The sequence below is a fragment of the Elgaria multicarinata genome, chromosome 1 (genome assembly GCF_023053635.1).
Source record: "Elgaria multicarinata webbii isolate HBS135686 ecotype San Diego chromosome 1, rElgMul1.1.pri, whole genome shotgun sequence".
Lineage (NCBI taxonomy): Eukaryota > Metazoa > Chordata > Lepidosauria > Squamata > Anguidae > Elgaria > Elgaria multicarinata.
In genome coordinates this window covers 169,421,314-169,437,377 of record NC_086171.1, presented here as the reverse complement: position 1 = coordinate 169,437,377, position 16,064 = coordinate 169,421,314, and the positions used below count along the sequence as shown (strand labels likewise).

Here is a 16,064-nt window from a genome sequence, read left to right as displayed (position 1 = left end):
TCATCAGGACTGCAGCAGGTGAAAAGGGGTTAAACTCCACCTCCTGCAATCCTGATCATTATGAATCCTCCCATTGGCAGCTATTTGAATTTTTTTAGTGCATGTTAAATACAAAGACATATTTAACATCACGTCTAGTTCGGCCGTAGCACACTGTGTGCATTTCTTTCAGCAGGGAGCTAAAAATCATGGTGAGTATAACTTCTAGCATTTAACATTGATTATATTAAGAAGAAAAACCCTGAAGATGTGGCAAAGGCACCCAATCTGATTAGTAGCAGTTCCTGTCCCTTATTTTTGCTAGCTCAGGTTTATATATAAAGACTGGGCAATGTGGATGGCACATGTGGAAACAACTCTGCTTAAGCTATTGACATAATCCATAAGCAACCTCTAGCACAAGCCAATACCTGTCTTGGCAGCATACATTATTGACATTGCACTAGAGGTCACTTATACGAGAGCTATGTCAATTGCGGGTGTGGAGTGGCAACCCTGGATACTGCCTGTACTATGATTTCCTATTTCCATTGCTTGGCTATGTGCTTATGTTCAAATTGGTTATACATTAAAAGGGACTATTTTTATGCTTTGTCTTACACCCTCAGGCTAATAGCACAACTTGTTTAGCATTATGTCTATCAAAATTGGAAGACAGGTTTAAGGAAAGTTAGCAAACAAGTGTGTCATTTGCCTGGTGTGTGTGTGTTATGTCTGTTTTTTCCTGTTAAAATCAAAAAAACATGAAAATGGATATAGCAGAGCCAAATTAATTTTGCCTTTGTTCATGGAAACCTTACAGCTATCATTTGGGCTAAGTTATGTCCATTCCTTAAAATGTGCATTGAAAAATTTAAAGATTATGTCCCACCAAGAAAATGAATACCTGAGAGCTGCCCACTAGAGTGACATTGAAGAAGAGAGTTCATGGTTGAATTTACTTGAAAGAAAGTGCAGAAGCGTCTCAGAATTTCTACAGAACCAAATGATTCTACTAGGACTTTGTGTAGTACTGCAAGTGGTCTATGCAACAAATGTAGGGAAATTAGTAATGGATAGAGTGGTTATCACTTTCCTGGAAAGTTTACTGATTGGTGCCCATGTGAATGGTACTGAAGTTGCAGCACTACATATTCAAATGGATGAAGGACCAACAGGAGATAGTCTTTGCATTAGCACTTGCAATGCAAAGCAATAATACATGTAGGCAGTAGGCTTCTATACAGTAATTTTCAGAATTTCCTTTACAAGGAAGAACTTTCCTAAGTCACACAGTGTAATCTAGACTGGCCAATAAAAACACACACCAAAATGTGTGTTTTGGGGAGGCAGGGAAGAAAAGCAAAATGTTTAAGAGCAAACTCCTGTTTTACAGAGTTTCCCCAAATAAATTTGGGAATTAAAGTTTTGCAGGACTGCTGATAGTTCTCTGAAAGAAGTCCCTTTTCTTTCGGCGAACTACATTACCTGGTTTAATTAGCTGGGAACTATGGAACTTAAACAGGTTTGAAACTAGTTTATATTTGTAGTATAAATATGACTTATGTTTCAAGAAGCTGTGGTTTCTAGAAGTAGAGCTTGAGAGATTTAAAGCAAACTTGCCCAAAATTTACATCTTGGTTTTGTAGAATTTTATCAGAATGTGACTTTCCACCACTACTTTTTTTAGAGATATTAGAGAATGTGTCATTGGTCCAGAAAACATGGTGCTCCATCATGGTTGAAAGCCACCGAAGACAGCAGCAGCTTCATCAAATGCACAGTTTTTTGGTCAAATACAAGGGGTCAGTCCATGGTGATTTATTTTCTGAGGCCTCCATTTTGATTTTCCATGACCCAAATGGATTACTTCTAGTAGATTGTGAGGTCAGCTCTTCTCTAGAAAAGAAAAATCAAATATATATATATATATAAAAAATTAAAACTATGAAAACATAGATCCCAAGGCAGTCCAAGTTGCCATTTTGGAGAATGCTGCTCATTTTCTACTAATTGTAAGATCAGTGCATGATGTTAAACCACATTGCACCATTAGATTTCAAACAATGTTTCACAAGCTATGAAAAGGACTGCTCCTCATCTAAAATGACTATGCCCTTGGGACATCTCCACGCCAGAAACTGCATTCAGTTTACTTAACCAGCATCCAACCCCTCCTTCCCTATACCACTTAGTTCCCCAGCTCTTATACACATATTCTTTACCATGCCATTGCATCTCCATCTTTCATCAACCATCTGCAATTTGTTATATAATGTGCCTTTTCCCCCTCCAGCTGAATTTTTTTAAGCATCTTTGGGGCAGTCCCACAAACAGTGCATTACAGTAGTCTAGCCTGGACATCACTAATGAATGGATAGCTGAGGAAAAGTCCATCCTATCCAGGTAGATTTGCAGCTGGTAAGATGCACTACTGGGCACCATGGGAACCTGGACTTTTCCAGTTTGTATAGAGTCTAGGGAGACTTCCAGATTTTAGGAGGAGTGCAACCCCATCTAAAACCAGTTGTATACCTCCATCCAGAGTAGTTGATTTCCCCACCTACAATATCTCCATCTTGTCCGGATTAAGTTTCAGTTTGTAAAAACAGCCTCCAGACACTGGTTCATGAGTTCAACAGTCTCCCTTGATAGAACCTGCATGTCATCTGCATACCGATGACAGTTCATCCCAAATCTTCTGATGACTTCCCAGAGGTTTCTTGTGTATATTAAAAAAACACAGGAAACAGAATGGAACCTTGCGGCACCCCACAGGCTAATACCACCTTCTGAAATCGCTCCTCTAAGAAGGTCAGGAAGTGCTTTAAAACCACTTCCAATCCCAAAAGATGATCCAGAAGGATACTATGGCCAATGGTATTGAAAGCCGCTGAGAGGCCCAGAAGAATCAACAGGGTTGCACTCCCCCCATCCATTCCCTGGTGTAAGTCATCAATCAGGGCAACTAAGGCTGTTTCTCTGAAACCTGAAATTTTGGGATTGTACAGCAGTGCCATAAAACACTATGAGCAGTACCCAAAGCTGCCCTTGCAATGGTGGGAATGGCTGCCAGTACATCCCAGAGAAGCCAAAATGAGTATTTCTGGAATGGAACTAGTCAGTGGAACTCGCAGAAAGGAAATCTACTGACCTGTCCTGTTCTGAAAAAATGGTAGGTTCTGGGGTCGTTCTAGGAAGTGCTAGCTTCCCATTGTGCTAACAATAGTTTCCATTAGAGCAACTGAATGAGTGATGCTGGACTGCCAGCTTTGAATACACCCCTTTGCTTATTATTATTTTTTCTTTTATTTAATTTAATTTTTTAAAATTTAATACTACATCAATACAATAAAACAATACTACCCTACCCTGTGCCTGTTTGCATTCTCTTCCCCTCCTTATTGTTTTACTATGATTTTATTAGATTGTAAGCCTATGCGGCAGGGTCTTGCTATTTACTGTTTTACTCTGTACAGCACCATGTACATTGATGGTGCTATATAAATAAATAATAATAACAATAATAATAATACATAATACATAAAATATTAGATAACATTTGATAACATATATTCTAGCTTATTCTATTAATATAATCATACCTAACATAAAAGTGCTCCCCCCAACCACGGGATCTTATTCCTGTTTCCAAAATCTCATTGCTTCTTCTGGAGGTGCTTTCCCACTCCCCTTTGATAATACAAATTCTAGGAACTGTTTCCATATTCCCTCAAAATCATTCGTTTTTATCATCCTTCGTCTAACTTTTATATTACATGTTAATTTGTCATTAATAGCAATATCCCATATTTCTTTATACCAATCTTCTATATGATAATCCCCTTGAACCTTCGTTATCAATTCTTTTGTCTCTTTACTACAATTTAATTCTCCATATAATTATAACAATGCCACTATAGGTGTCTCTTCAATCTCCATTCCTAAAATTTCTTTTATCTCATTAAACACCATTTTCCATAATTTTTGTACAAATTCGCATTCCCACCACATATGTAAATACGTTCCTTTTTTTGACAACCTCTCCAGCAATTTGCTGAATTCAACTTATTTATTTTATTTAATCTCACCGGGGTTAGGTACCACCTCCATACAATCTTATAATAATTTTCTTTTATCCTCACAGACATATTTCTCAACACTCTTTGTTTCCATATTCCTTCCCAACTCTGTTGCTCTATTTGTTCCTTCAAGTCAGTTTCCCAAACCACCTTGCCAACACTTTCCGTCTCCCCCTTTTCCACTAGTATTCTATATATTTCACTTGTTAACCCTTTTATTAATTTATTTTCACTTTTCTCAGTTTCTTTTTTTAAAATCAGCTCCTCAAATTTCGTAATCGCTCTATACTCTCCATTATCCTTTAGCCATTTCTTTGTCCATTGTTCTAATTGAAGATAGTTTAACCACGTTAAATTTCCCTCTTTTAATCTCTCCTTTAGTTCTTCTAGGGGTCTCATCTTTTCTAGCCAATCTTTTAACTTCATTACCTTCCTCTCTATTAAACTTTCCCCCAACTTACCTTTTAAGTTTCCCGGAAAGTTCTGCATCATTATCACTGGTGATATTGGGGAAATACTTGGAAGTAAATCCTTTTTGTATACTTGCCATATTTCTCAGTGATTTTTTAAAAGGGGGTTCTCTATTTCTTCCCCCCATTTCTTTGCATAATCTCTATTTTTTTTTCTAATTTCCAATCTGTATCTTCTCTCTTTCTATCCTCCAACCAACTTAAATCTCCTTGTCCTATCATACTTTCTCAACCTATTAGCTACGTAATATAATTTTAAGTTTGGGAGCCCTAGCCCTCCTTTTTTTTGCGTTACATACCAACTTTTTAAATTTAATCTCGCTTTTCTATCACCATTACAAAAAATATTTACTATACTCTGCCAACTTTTTAATTCTTTTTCTGATATTCTTATTGGTAACATTCTAAATAAAAAAATTACCTTTGGTAAAATCCTCATTTTTATTAGGGCTATTCTTCCAAAGCAAGATAAATTTATCTGTTTATATTTTTCTAGTTTGCTCATTACTTCTTTTTTCACCCCTTTGCTTATTAAGAGTGCTATCAGATAAAATTTCCAGAGATGCTTGACTGATATCTCTTTATTTGCAAATTCATTGTTCTTCATAATATGCATTTTGTGCATTCATAGTTTGGCATATGTTATTAAATTAGCTACTTGTGGCTTATAAAGTTGAGCTTAAGCATCTTGTGAGTGGCACAAATTATTTAAGCAGAGATTGATAAAAGAAACAAATGCAGGAGTATAAAGAAGCCATGCTGGTTCCAATAGTTCATTAAATCTGCTTTTGTAGTTCAGGCCTTGACATTAACTTCTGATGTGTACTTCTATTGTTCACATCAGATTGTTTTAATACACAAACTGTATTTTGAACTAAGTTGCCCTTGATATCTTTCCCTACTTCATACATTAGGAAAAGTTAGGACTCAAAGAACTCTGATAAAGAAATCCTAGGTGATAATACCCATATAAAACAATATTTGTAAAGGTGTTTTTCACATTTATACAGGTACAACAAAACACATATAGGGTAGGATGCAAAGGGCCACAGGTGTCTAATTGCTCTTTACACAAAATGATCTTCACACAAAAGAGTCATTTCACCTCCATTTTTACTTTTCTTACTCGTTTTCAAAAGAACACTAGGAGGAAGTGATATGAAAGGAAAGCAATGAAGCTCGGTGGTTTAATTTAAGGAACAATTTTATTTACTCAGCCCACAAGAAAGTTTACAATTTAAATACAATTATTTAAGACATGCCATCACAATTCAGACCTCCAAATGCCATCAATATGAAAAACTGCTGGCTTTATGACTTATATTTCCTTCTGCACAGAAAGTTATATGGCAGTCTGATGCTTTTCAGAAGGAGTACACATTCATGTTGCTTGAATTGCAAGTATAGATCCCCAAATTAAAACACACACCCATTAAGAGATGCTGCATAAACAACATTTTTTTAAAAACACACCCAACAACCTCTTTCTGAGTATAGCTTCCCATCCTACTCAAGCTACTTCCATGAGCTACTTCTGAAACATGTGAGGTGAGGCTTAGAATCAGTACGTGATTCTGATGTGGCCCATGTGCATGTATACATGTGCTTGTTAAAATCAGGCTATGTAGTCCATCTTTGCTATTCCAAACATACTTTAAAAAAAAGCTGGACCCTTCATTATTCTGTATATCCAAGTGCTTATACTCTCCTTTTTGAACCACTATATGGAGAGCAGCTAGATGCAAGAGATTTGAAACATACATTGGGAAATGACAATTTTCAACAGAAATATATGTGTAACATTAAACAAAGGTTTAATCTTATGTGAACAAGCCTTGGGCGCATGCACTCCCCCCTCTCCTGGTTCAGCTGTGAAGAAATTGGGAAACTTTGCTTTGTTTTCAAAGCACCATGGTTTGTCATTATGTTGAGTTGGGGGAAACTAGCTAGCTCTAACTATGGTTTGTTTGAACAAGCCAACTTCAAACTCTGAGTTACAATCCATAGTTAAAACTAACCACAGTTCGCAGTTCAGAAGTAATGACAAGTGCTTGTGGCCAAACTGGAAGAGAAGAGGAGCAGGCATGTGTAAGTAAACCTAAATCTGATTTAGCAATACATCCAAGCCAAGCCAAAGGTTCAAGAAGCATTTAGAAAATGGTTTTCAACCAACCTCTAACCACTCTCCAAGATCTGGACAGATTTTAAAATCATATTTCAGTCTTTCAAGTCAATATCAGCATTATTTGGTAAATAATATATACAACCACTGAATCACTGAAGACAATCACTAATAATCATAATAAATACAGATAGTCAATAGACATGGCTTAGATATAAGGTACAATAAATCTTTCAGGTAACTGAGCAATACATTTTTTGGCTTGAGTGAATGACTCTATAGGGAAATGAAACACAGTACAATATTTTAATATACAACATCATCAATGGCTCCACTCCAACTATAGCAGCTTCTGCACATGAACATAAATATGGCTATAGTAACAAATGTGCCACCATATAAATGCTTAATGCAGCCTTAGATTTATTTGATTCCTGACACCAATACATCCTTGGGTAACACAAAGTGGTACCGAGGACTTAATAATTGTCCACAATTAACAGAATTAGCATTTGGATTTCCCAGAAATAGATCAAAATGGGATGCAAGCATGCTCTCAGCTGTATGCCCCCTATCTGGTGAATAGCTAAAATCTCAGCTTCAAATCTGTAAAAATGAGGAACTTGCAATTGGCTCACTAGAATCATAGAATAGCAGAGTTGGAAGGGGCCTACAAGGCCATCGAGTCCAACCCCCTGCTCAATGCAGGAATCCACCCTAAAGCATCCCTGATAGGCAATGCATCCCTGATTACCCATTGTCTTTGATGGGTAGCATGCATGTGACAGTTTTAATACTAGGATAAACATTGATCACCAAAACTGTTTAAAATGCACTAACCTATATAAATACCACTCCAAGTAATTCCACTGAATTAATAACAGAGGGCTGTACCCAGTGGTTTCTGCAAAGTGGATATGATTGGCAGAATGGATTACCCCTCTTCCCTGCAGCCTCCCATATTTATTTATTTATTTATTTATTACATTTATATACCGCCCCACAGCCGAAGCTCTCTGGGCGGTTTACAACAATTAAAAATAGTAAACATTAAAAGTATACAAGAATTTAAAAAACATATCCCCCCAAATCTGCTCTAGAGAATTAGAGGACCCTCTTGAACAGATTTGGGGAGTTTACAGGGGGTGCTGGTAGGTGAAGAACCATTGCATGAGCAGAAGTCTACTCACATGGATGGATGGGCCCCAAAGTTGCCACAAACATCAGTGGGGTTTTTAATAGAACAAAAGGCACGGTGCATCTTGTTTTAGGGCTTGGAAAATGAGTGTGATTTATAAGAAGAAAAAGATGGGCAAAATGAATTAGCAGGGGTGGGGAGATCTGCAAAGAGCTCTGATGCCATCTCCACATAATATTCTTTTTCCAAATGCAAAATGTTCATATTTACATGTGCAATATAAGAGATCATTATTTAAGCTTGTGCATTATTGCAGCTTTGGTAAAACAGTTACATTGCTTTTAGTTGTACAAATAAATAAACAAAGAAACAAACATTTAAACATTGCTACAGTCTCACTATTATTTCAAGTTTATCATTAGGGAGCCAAAGATAAAAAGGCACATTGCTCTCTAACTTGACATACAATCATTTGTCTCAAGAAACAGGCGAATTGCCTATGAAAATGCTTATTACAAACTGACAAATTAAGAGACATAGGCAGGATCTACATTACTGCTTTAAAACGGTTTATAACAGTCATGACAACTGGGGCCCAGGACACACTCCATATATGGTTTTCAAACCATTTTCAAAGTGTCATAACCTGCTTGGTGTAGATCTGGCCATAGATTTTAACAGTTTAAGTGATTCTCTTAAAGGATACTTCACACTCCTAAATTCACACTTCCCGTAATGGTTCAAACAAGAATCTCAAAATTATAGGAGAGACCACAATATAACACCAGACTAGGTATATGTACCAGCAACTTCCACCCATAACTTCTACATGAAAACATTGATTTTGTATGATATGCTACAAGTAAAAGGTATAAATTAAGGCCACTTTGTGACAGACAATAGTAATTTAAGCTATGGCACTATAAAAATTGCAGATGTCAACTAGTTTGATACGAATAAGCTATCTTTTCACTCGTTCCTGCCCTTTTTTGTTCATTACCCAATAAAAAGGATGAGGCTATTGGACTTTTGATCCTAAGAGCAAAACTGATTATGTTAGAAGGATCATGATTACTTTGGACTAAAGTATGTAAATATGTACCCTCAATATTACATCCAGCTGCTCAGTAAGGTAATGGTTTCTCATACTTTATTGGAAGGTACATCTTTATGACTGGGTAAGCTAAGGTAGGATCTCCCCAAAAGTTTCAGAAAGTAAGTCTAGTATCTTTACTGAATAATTCTTAATGGAGTGGTAGCTAATAGTGCACATTAAGGTATAACTTATACCTCAACTTCCTTCTATCGTTAAGATTAAGGGGCCTTGTCTAAAAACAATTGAACTTCATTTAGGTCCACAATACTGCAATCATATGGTTGTGTATATGGAGAAATTCACATTCATCCTGAGGACTTATTTGACTGGAAAGTATACTGTCTTCCTGGAAACAGTGTGCTATCTACTAATTCTAATGGTTGTGCCTTTCTCAAAGTGCTTAAATTTGTACCTGACAAAATCATATACATGGAACTGGGCCTTGTGATATGGAAGTACATACTAGGCTAAAGTGATCAGGAATGGAGAAGTGGGAGAAATGCCAGGGTACATAGGTTGTATTTGTGAAGCACTCCAGACGGAGTAAAAAAAGCTGAGTAAAAAGACTGAATGTAAAAAGGCTTAACATTCCATTACTTCTGAAGAAATAAAGCTAGTTAAATATAGAGGTGATGATCACAATAGAGAGGTGATTTTTGTGAACCGCCGAGAGAGCTTCAGCAACTGGGCAAATGAAATGAATAAATAAATAAATACTGACCACCTCCTGGTAACCCTGAATGGCTCTCTTTTGTTCTCACAATCAAAAGTTGTTAAAGAGTGGTAAAAATATGATCACATTAATACTTGTGTTAAATCAATCCTGCTTAGTCAGTTCTGCATAACTTCTGTTTTAACAAGAGCTCCTATTCCTACATGTAGCCATCAAATGGTTTTAATTGTGAACAATCATGAATAAAAGAGGCTTTTTGTTCTGAGTCTGCTTCCTCACACATATACTTACAATTACTTATCTAAGACAGCATCTGGACAGGCAGCTATTTCACTGACCTACTCTTTGTGCAAACAAAGGGTGTAACCCATCTCACATCTGATGATCTGTCACTGCACTCTATTTCCTGTTTTAATGGAAAATATTTTTTTCTCCTTGAAGAGATACAAATTTTATGTAACTGGGCTGAATGATGTCATTTTTCCTGGCGATTGTCCCACATTCTGGTTCCTTCATTAGTCAGAGTACAATATATATATATATATATATATATATATATATATATATATATGTGTGTGTGTGTGTGTGTGTGTGTGTGTGTATTTGCATATTGCACAGTATAAAACATGATAAATAAAATATATTTAACTGTGAATTCATGCTCTTATATCTGTGCACTCGTTCACCAACCTAGTTGTATTTACCTGTCTTATTGCCCACAGCAAACTGGACTGGATTTATCAGGGGATGGATGAGTGCAAGTTCACAAATTTAGTTTTTTTCATGGTTTAAAAACAAAACTAGATTGCAGTTATGGCAATTTAAGCACTAGTATTTGGGAAATACATACAAATGTTCTCAGAACAGTCAGGAACAAAACTGAAACATTCTAGGCAAATAATAATGCACATTGTGCACGCAAATCATTTTCCGATTCTTTTGAGAGTGTTTCCAGTAAGGCAATCCATGGGAATATTGCCAAGTATCCAAAGTACATTCCAGACACTTAAGTCAAATATCCCTGCATCCATTTTTCAACACACAGCAAATATTTAACAAAAAAAATTCTGTATCTACAAGGTTATCAAATCACACCATATGCAGCAAATGACTAAAAAATGGATTACAGTTTCCAAGAAAGCTGCATTCCATAAATAAGTAAAAGAAATTCGTACAGGTGTTACAAGGGAGTTGTCACCATCACTAGTACATGCAGGGCAGAAATCACACTCCACAATGCAAAAATGCTACATAAAAATTGTCCCAGATGTACACACACACACAAAAAAACACATGGCAGTAACAGTGAACACAGAATTAAATAAAAAACAACAACAGAGATTCATAAATGTTAGGACAGGTTCACACATAAAATGGAAAAAGCTCAAGAGAGATTTGCCAGTTACATTTGCTTAAATAATGGAGCAGAGGGGAATGTAGGCCAGAAAAATTGCAAAACAATGCAAGAGGAAGTAAATGTAACAGACTAGCGATTCTGTACACAGGTTTGTAGCAAATGCCTCTTTCATGGGACAATCTCACTTGGCTTGGTGGTAGAGGCAGACACCAGGGGCTCACAGATGATTGCGTCTGATTTCGCCCTGTAGAGAGGAGAATAAGAGGCCATTGACATCCCCTCTCACATTATGGTGTGAGAAAGAGGCTACACAGTATTTCCCAACTCTTCCTATTCTGCTCCTTTGGGACAACCACCTCTGTGTTGTATAGCTCATATAGCTAGCAGTGTTTTAAGGCATGCCGTATCACAAGGATATGACAGCATATATGGATTGTGTGATCAACATCAGATCCAATTGCCTTTAACTTTCTTCCCAAGAAGGCCTTTGATGATTTCTGATGCCTGTCATTTTTATCATTTTCTGATGGCCAATGCCTATGTGTTAGTACGCTTTAGTCATATTGTCTATTTATATCTGCCTATTTACATTATACTTTTACTACTATAACCACCTGGATATATTTTATAGACATAAAATATAGTGGTATAGACATACTTTAAATAAAATAAAATAAAATAAAAAACAAACAAGAGGGAGCCTTTTACAAAGTGGTAGAGGTACACGAGTGCACAAATGTGCAACGTCCAAATCCATAATTGCTGGAAGGTTTGCGAAGTAGCATTAGATTAGTTCAATATGAACAGAGTGCAACTGGCAGTACTTTACACACACACGCTTTCTTCAAAATACAGTAGAGGCACTACCGGAGCTAAGATAAACAGGGCAATTTCTGCAAAGTGGCAACTTCCTTCCACTATTCTTTTAACTAGAATGTGATCAGAAGTTCTTAGTCTTGCCCTCTCCTTAGTAGTTTCCACCAACTTCCTGTGAGATATCATTTTACAGGAATGGATTGGCAGGGGATGTACACTTAACAAACACTGCTGTAACCTAGGCCTAATCTTTGTCAAAGCGGGGATTTAAAAGGTGCCTATGTCAAAGTGCTTTTTTTTTTTAAAAAAAATGTCTTTATCCTAGCTCCATGGGAATGCATAGCTTGCCTTGAAGAAACAACTGTAATTTAGCCCTGAGCCCTGCTTTTTTAGGTAACCAATTATCCTAATACAGAAATGTACAAATAAGTGTAGAGAGAGTTGCAGCTGGTCATTGCTTTCTGATAAGTGCACATCTATGGGACATGTAGGGTCCATAGTTCCGTAGTAGGGCACATGCTTTGCATTCATAATATTCTAGGTTCAATCCTGGCATCTACAATCAAACAAGGATCATAAGTAACAGGGCTGGAAAGATTTCTGTCTGGGGCCTTGGAGACTTTGCCGCTGATGGTCTGATTCCATGGCTTGCTTTGCATGTCACAATATTTTTGTTGAGAATGAAGCAGAAGTGAGTGAGCATGCTGGTTCCTGGTAGCCCTTGCTGAGCTAATCAATCCTGGGATGCTCACTCCTGCTTGTTCATGGCTAAGCAGGGTTTGTCTAAACTCTGGGTAGCCATGATATGTGAACCAGGTCTGTAGATGGTATACATGTTAGTCTAACTTAAGTCCTATTCGTTTCAATGGGTCTACTCTCGGTATGCCTAACATTGGATACAACCCACTGTATGGGAGATTTACACTTATTTGTTACATTCATGCCTCATCATTTTTAGGTTACAACTTGAAAGATCTTAGGTATATACTTAAACAGGTAAAGTGTGAAGTGGTCCTATGAAGATAAGGTACAACTTTAAGTTAGCTTGCTCAAAGATAAGTTTTATACTTGATACTTTATTGTTGTTCTTGATTCATCTTGTTCATTTGAAATACATAAATAACAATTGATCTATGGACCATAATATATTTCATCCAACCTACATGGACTCTAATTTACAGGAACGTTATTTGGTACCTTATCTTCATAGAATCATAGAAACTTGGTAAATGGCTCTTAATCAAAAACATACAACACCACATGCAAGCTATTCTAAGTGATACTCACAGGCAAGCACTTCCCAATTGAAGCTGCAAAGGAAAGGAAAAAAAACAGCACAGGAAAGCTCAAGCAGCAGTTCAATGAAGATATAAAAAGCAAAAAGCAGAACAGCATGTACAACAGGACAGAAGCAATCTCCACAATTAAGGAGACTAAGGTCAGCTTGTACCCGAAGTGACTTCAAAATGCAAGGAAGTGCATGTTTGAGAACTACTGGGCTGGCATAATTACATACACAGCTCTTTTTTCAAGTCAATGCAATTGAGCAGAAGGTGCTAAAATAAGCTCTCACCTACATTTTAGCACTATCATGTCCAAGAGATACACTCCTGGTTTAGAATGAGCTATTTGCTGGATTTGAGGCCACCAGCCCACTGTCACTTAGTATGATTTTTTTAAACGGATGCTGCCTCAGAAAAGTTCTACAAAGTAGATCAAGATTTTGGCACCACCTTCATTTGGCAAAGCTTTCCCCCCTGCTCCATGTATCTGCCTCTATCACAGGTTTTGCTCACACATTACAGTGGAAAGCTAGGTCAGAAGAAGATGGAACATAACTGATGAACAGCATGCTAGTCTCTATGCCAGTCTGCCCCAGCCTGAAGTGCTCCAGATGTTTTGGACTCCCAGAATTCTTGACTATTAGCCATGCTGGTTGGGGATGAAGGGAGCTGAAGTCCAAAACATATGGAGGGCACCAGGTTGGGGAAGACTGCTGTATGTGGTCTCAGTCCAGGAACCTGCCCTACTAGAGACTGCTGTCTGAAGTACCCACTACAAATCTGGCTCATAACAATTTATTTATTTATTTATTTATTTATTTATTACATTTATAGACCACCCCATAGCTGAAGCTCTCTGGGCGGTTTACAAACAGTGAACATTAAAAACAAATATACAAAAATTTAAAAGCATAAAAACAGCAATATCATTTAAAACAACTATTCTGGGGTTAGTTAAAAAAACTCAGCATATGTTGTTAACTGCTGTTGTTAAATGTATTTAGAATGTATGTCATGGCTAGCGAAAGAAACAGCTGATGAAAAAGAAAAACAAACAAAAATAGGCAAACAAGCAGCAACTTTTGCAAATGATTTTTTTTTTTTTTTGGCAATGCACTCAAATCGTATTAGACATGTTGACGAAAACACTTATTTATCCAATCTAAGAGCTGGATGTAGCATCTTGAGTCACAGCAAAAAGCTAGATACTTTTGTGTAGTAAATATGAATGGATGCTGTGAGAAAGTATGACAGTGCATTGTTTGGAAAAGCAAGCAGAGTCCATAAACTCAACTGCAAACTTCTATGGATCTGCCCAATTTCTTTTTAAAATGTCCATTTTACATAATAGCCTCTATATAGGGTACATTTGCTTTGTTAGAAATGCTTTGTGGGGGGCAGGGGGAGGTTGATGAAGAAAAGGAAAGCTTTGCAGTGCTTGGGAGAATTCATGATTACTTTTGAGTGTCGAAATACAAAGCTTAAAAACCTCTCTTTAGACAGGAATTTTCAATGCTGAAGCTTTCGAAGTATATAGGCACTTGGGGGCAAAGTCTTTGGACAAGATCTAAAAAGTCATGCATATAGGTCTTTGTGCCAAAGTTTTCTGGGCTGTTGCTTCCTTGATCAGTCACACCTGAAGGTCAGGGGATGCTCTAGAGTGGTATTAGATGTGGTGCAAAAGGCTGCAGCTGGAAGGGCAAAATGGCAACACACCTTTGCAGCACAGACTCATTCCAATTACAAACAGGTGGCTCTTTGGATCCTGGCCTTTGATAGTAACTCCATCCAAAGACCAATTTAAAACCTTCCCACCTTCAGCAGTTTTCAAAGGTCACGAAATTGCAATTTCTCTACATCGTGAAGAACAGCAGTGGTAGGTGTCATAATACTGTGCAATTTTTTTTGCATTGTTTTGAACTGGGACAGAAGGTTAGTATAAAGGAATTACCACCTGAACACTGTCTTGCAGCTTCTGTTGATCAGCCCCATCTTGAGCTTCCAGGAACAGCATAGACCCTGCTGGATTGAGAGGCTTGCTCCCAACACTGTAATTGCGAGGACGTTTTACTGTGTCCGGACTGGCTAGTGGTGTAAAGCTGTTCCTTCTCATCCTGACAGGGGTTTGGCTCTTTGGAAGGTTGTTCTGATTGAAAACGGAGGATATCATAAGGAATGAGAAATTGAGGTACAAAATTGAAAATCAAAATTCATACCCCTGAGTATTTCTGATGCCAAACACATATACATGACTATATTCATAACTCTACTTGGCATGGTTCACTCTTATTCAAATGAACTGAAGGATTTTTGATCTCTTGTACACTTCACTCAAGTATGTGTTCTGTCCTGAAGCCTGGTTCATATATTATCAGGATACCAAGTCTCTTCTAATTGACTACTTCATGAACTTCAGTAAACCAACACTAATTGTAAACACCTGACCTATAACCTTCTGGGAAAGCTGTTATGGAGTGACAGTGCTAACTTTCCTTTCATTGACTTGAAACAGCGGCTGAAATGACAGCTAGACTAGACGGTTTTGAAACAGTCAAATATAAGAAAATGACAGAATAAATTACTATTTCTTCACTGCAATTTAGATTTCCAAATCTAGTAAAAATGTCTAGTCAAGAAACAAACAACCCTCTCCCCCCCAAAAAAAACCCTCAATAAAGTTTAACAGAATGTGTATTTTATCAGGGAAGAAAAGGCTAGGAAAGTTGTTTCTGAAAAATGATTGACAAATGCTACAGAAAAACAACAACAACGCTGTTCAGGACCACGAGGGCAGTTTAAATATGAATTTCTATGGATATGGCTCAAGGACTCTGTAGGCAGAATATTATTCTCCCTCATATGACTTCAGATAATTTTCTTAAACTCCAGCCACTTGACTTCTGCTACAATACAAGTGAAAGGGTTGGATCCAAATTTAGTCAGAGCAGACCCACTGAAATAAAAGGAACTTCCGTTAGTCATCATGAGTATAAGTCCCATTCATTCAATGGATCTACTCTAATTATGACTAAATTTGGATCCAACCAA

General features: G+C 37.2%; 1 protein-coding gene across 5 annotated transcripts in view; it reads right to left on the bottom strand.

The window, feature by feature from the left end:
* Positions 1-1,637: 1,637 nt before the first annotated feature.
* PFKFB2 (6-phosphofructo-2-kinase/fructose-2,6-biphosphatase 2) overlaps positions 1,638-16,064 on the bottom strand; it is a 39,661-nt gene continuing 25,234 nt past the window's right edge. For 2 of the 5 annotated variants that reach the window (XM_063142877.1, XM_063142900.1), the window contains exons 14-16: positions 14,971-15,162; positions 13,021-13,043; positions 10,910-11,161 (exon numbers count right to left, since the gene is read on the bottom strand). In XM_063142877.1, coding sequence (XP_062998947.1) covers positions 11,086-11,161; positions 13,021-13,043; positions 14,971-15,162 — 291 coding nt within the window. In that variant the 3' untranslated portion in view covers positions 10,910-11,085. Of the gene's footprint in view, positions 1,879-10,909; positions 11,162-13,020; positions 13,044-14,970; positions 15,163-16,064 lie in introns of those variants that run through there. The other 3 variants (XM_063142886.1, XM_063142895.1, XM_063142901.1) reach the window with 3 other exon arrangements.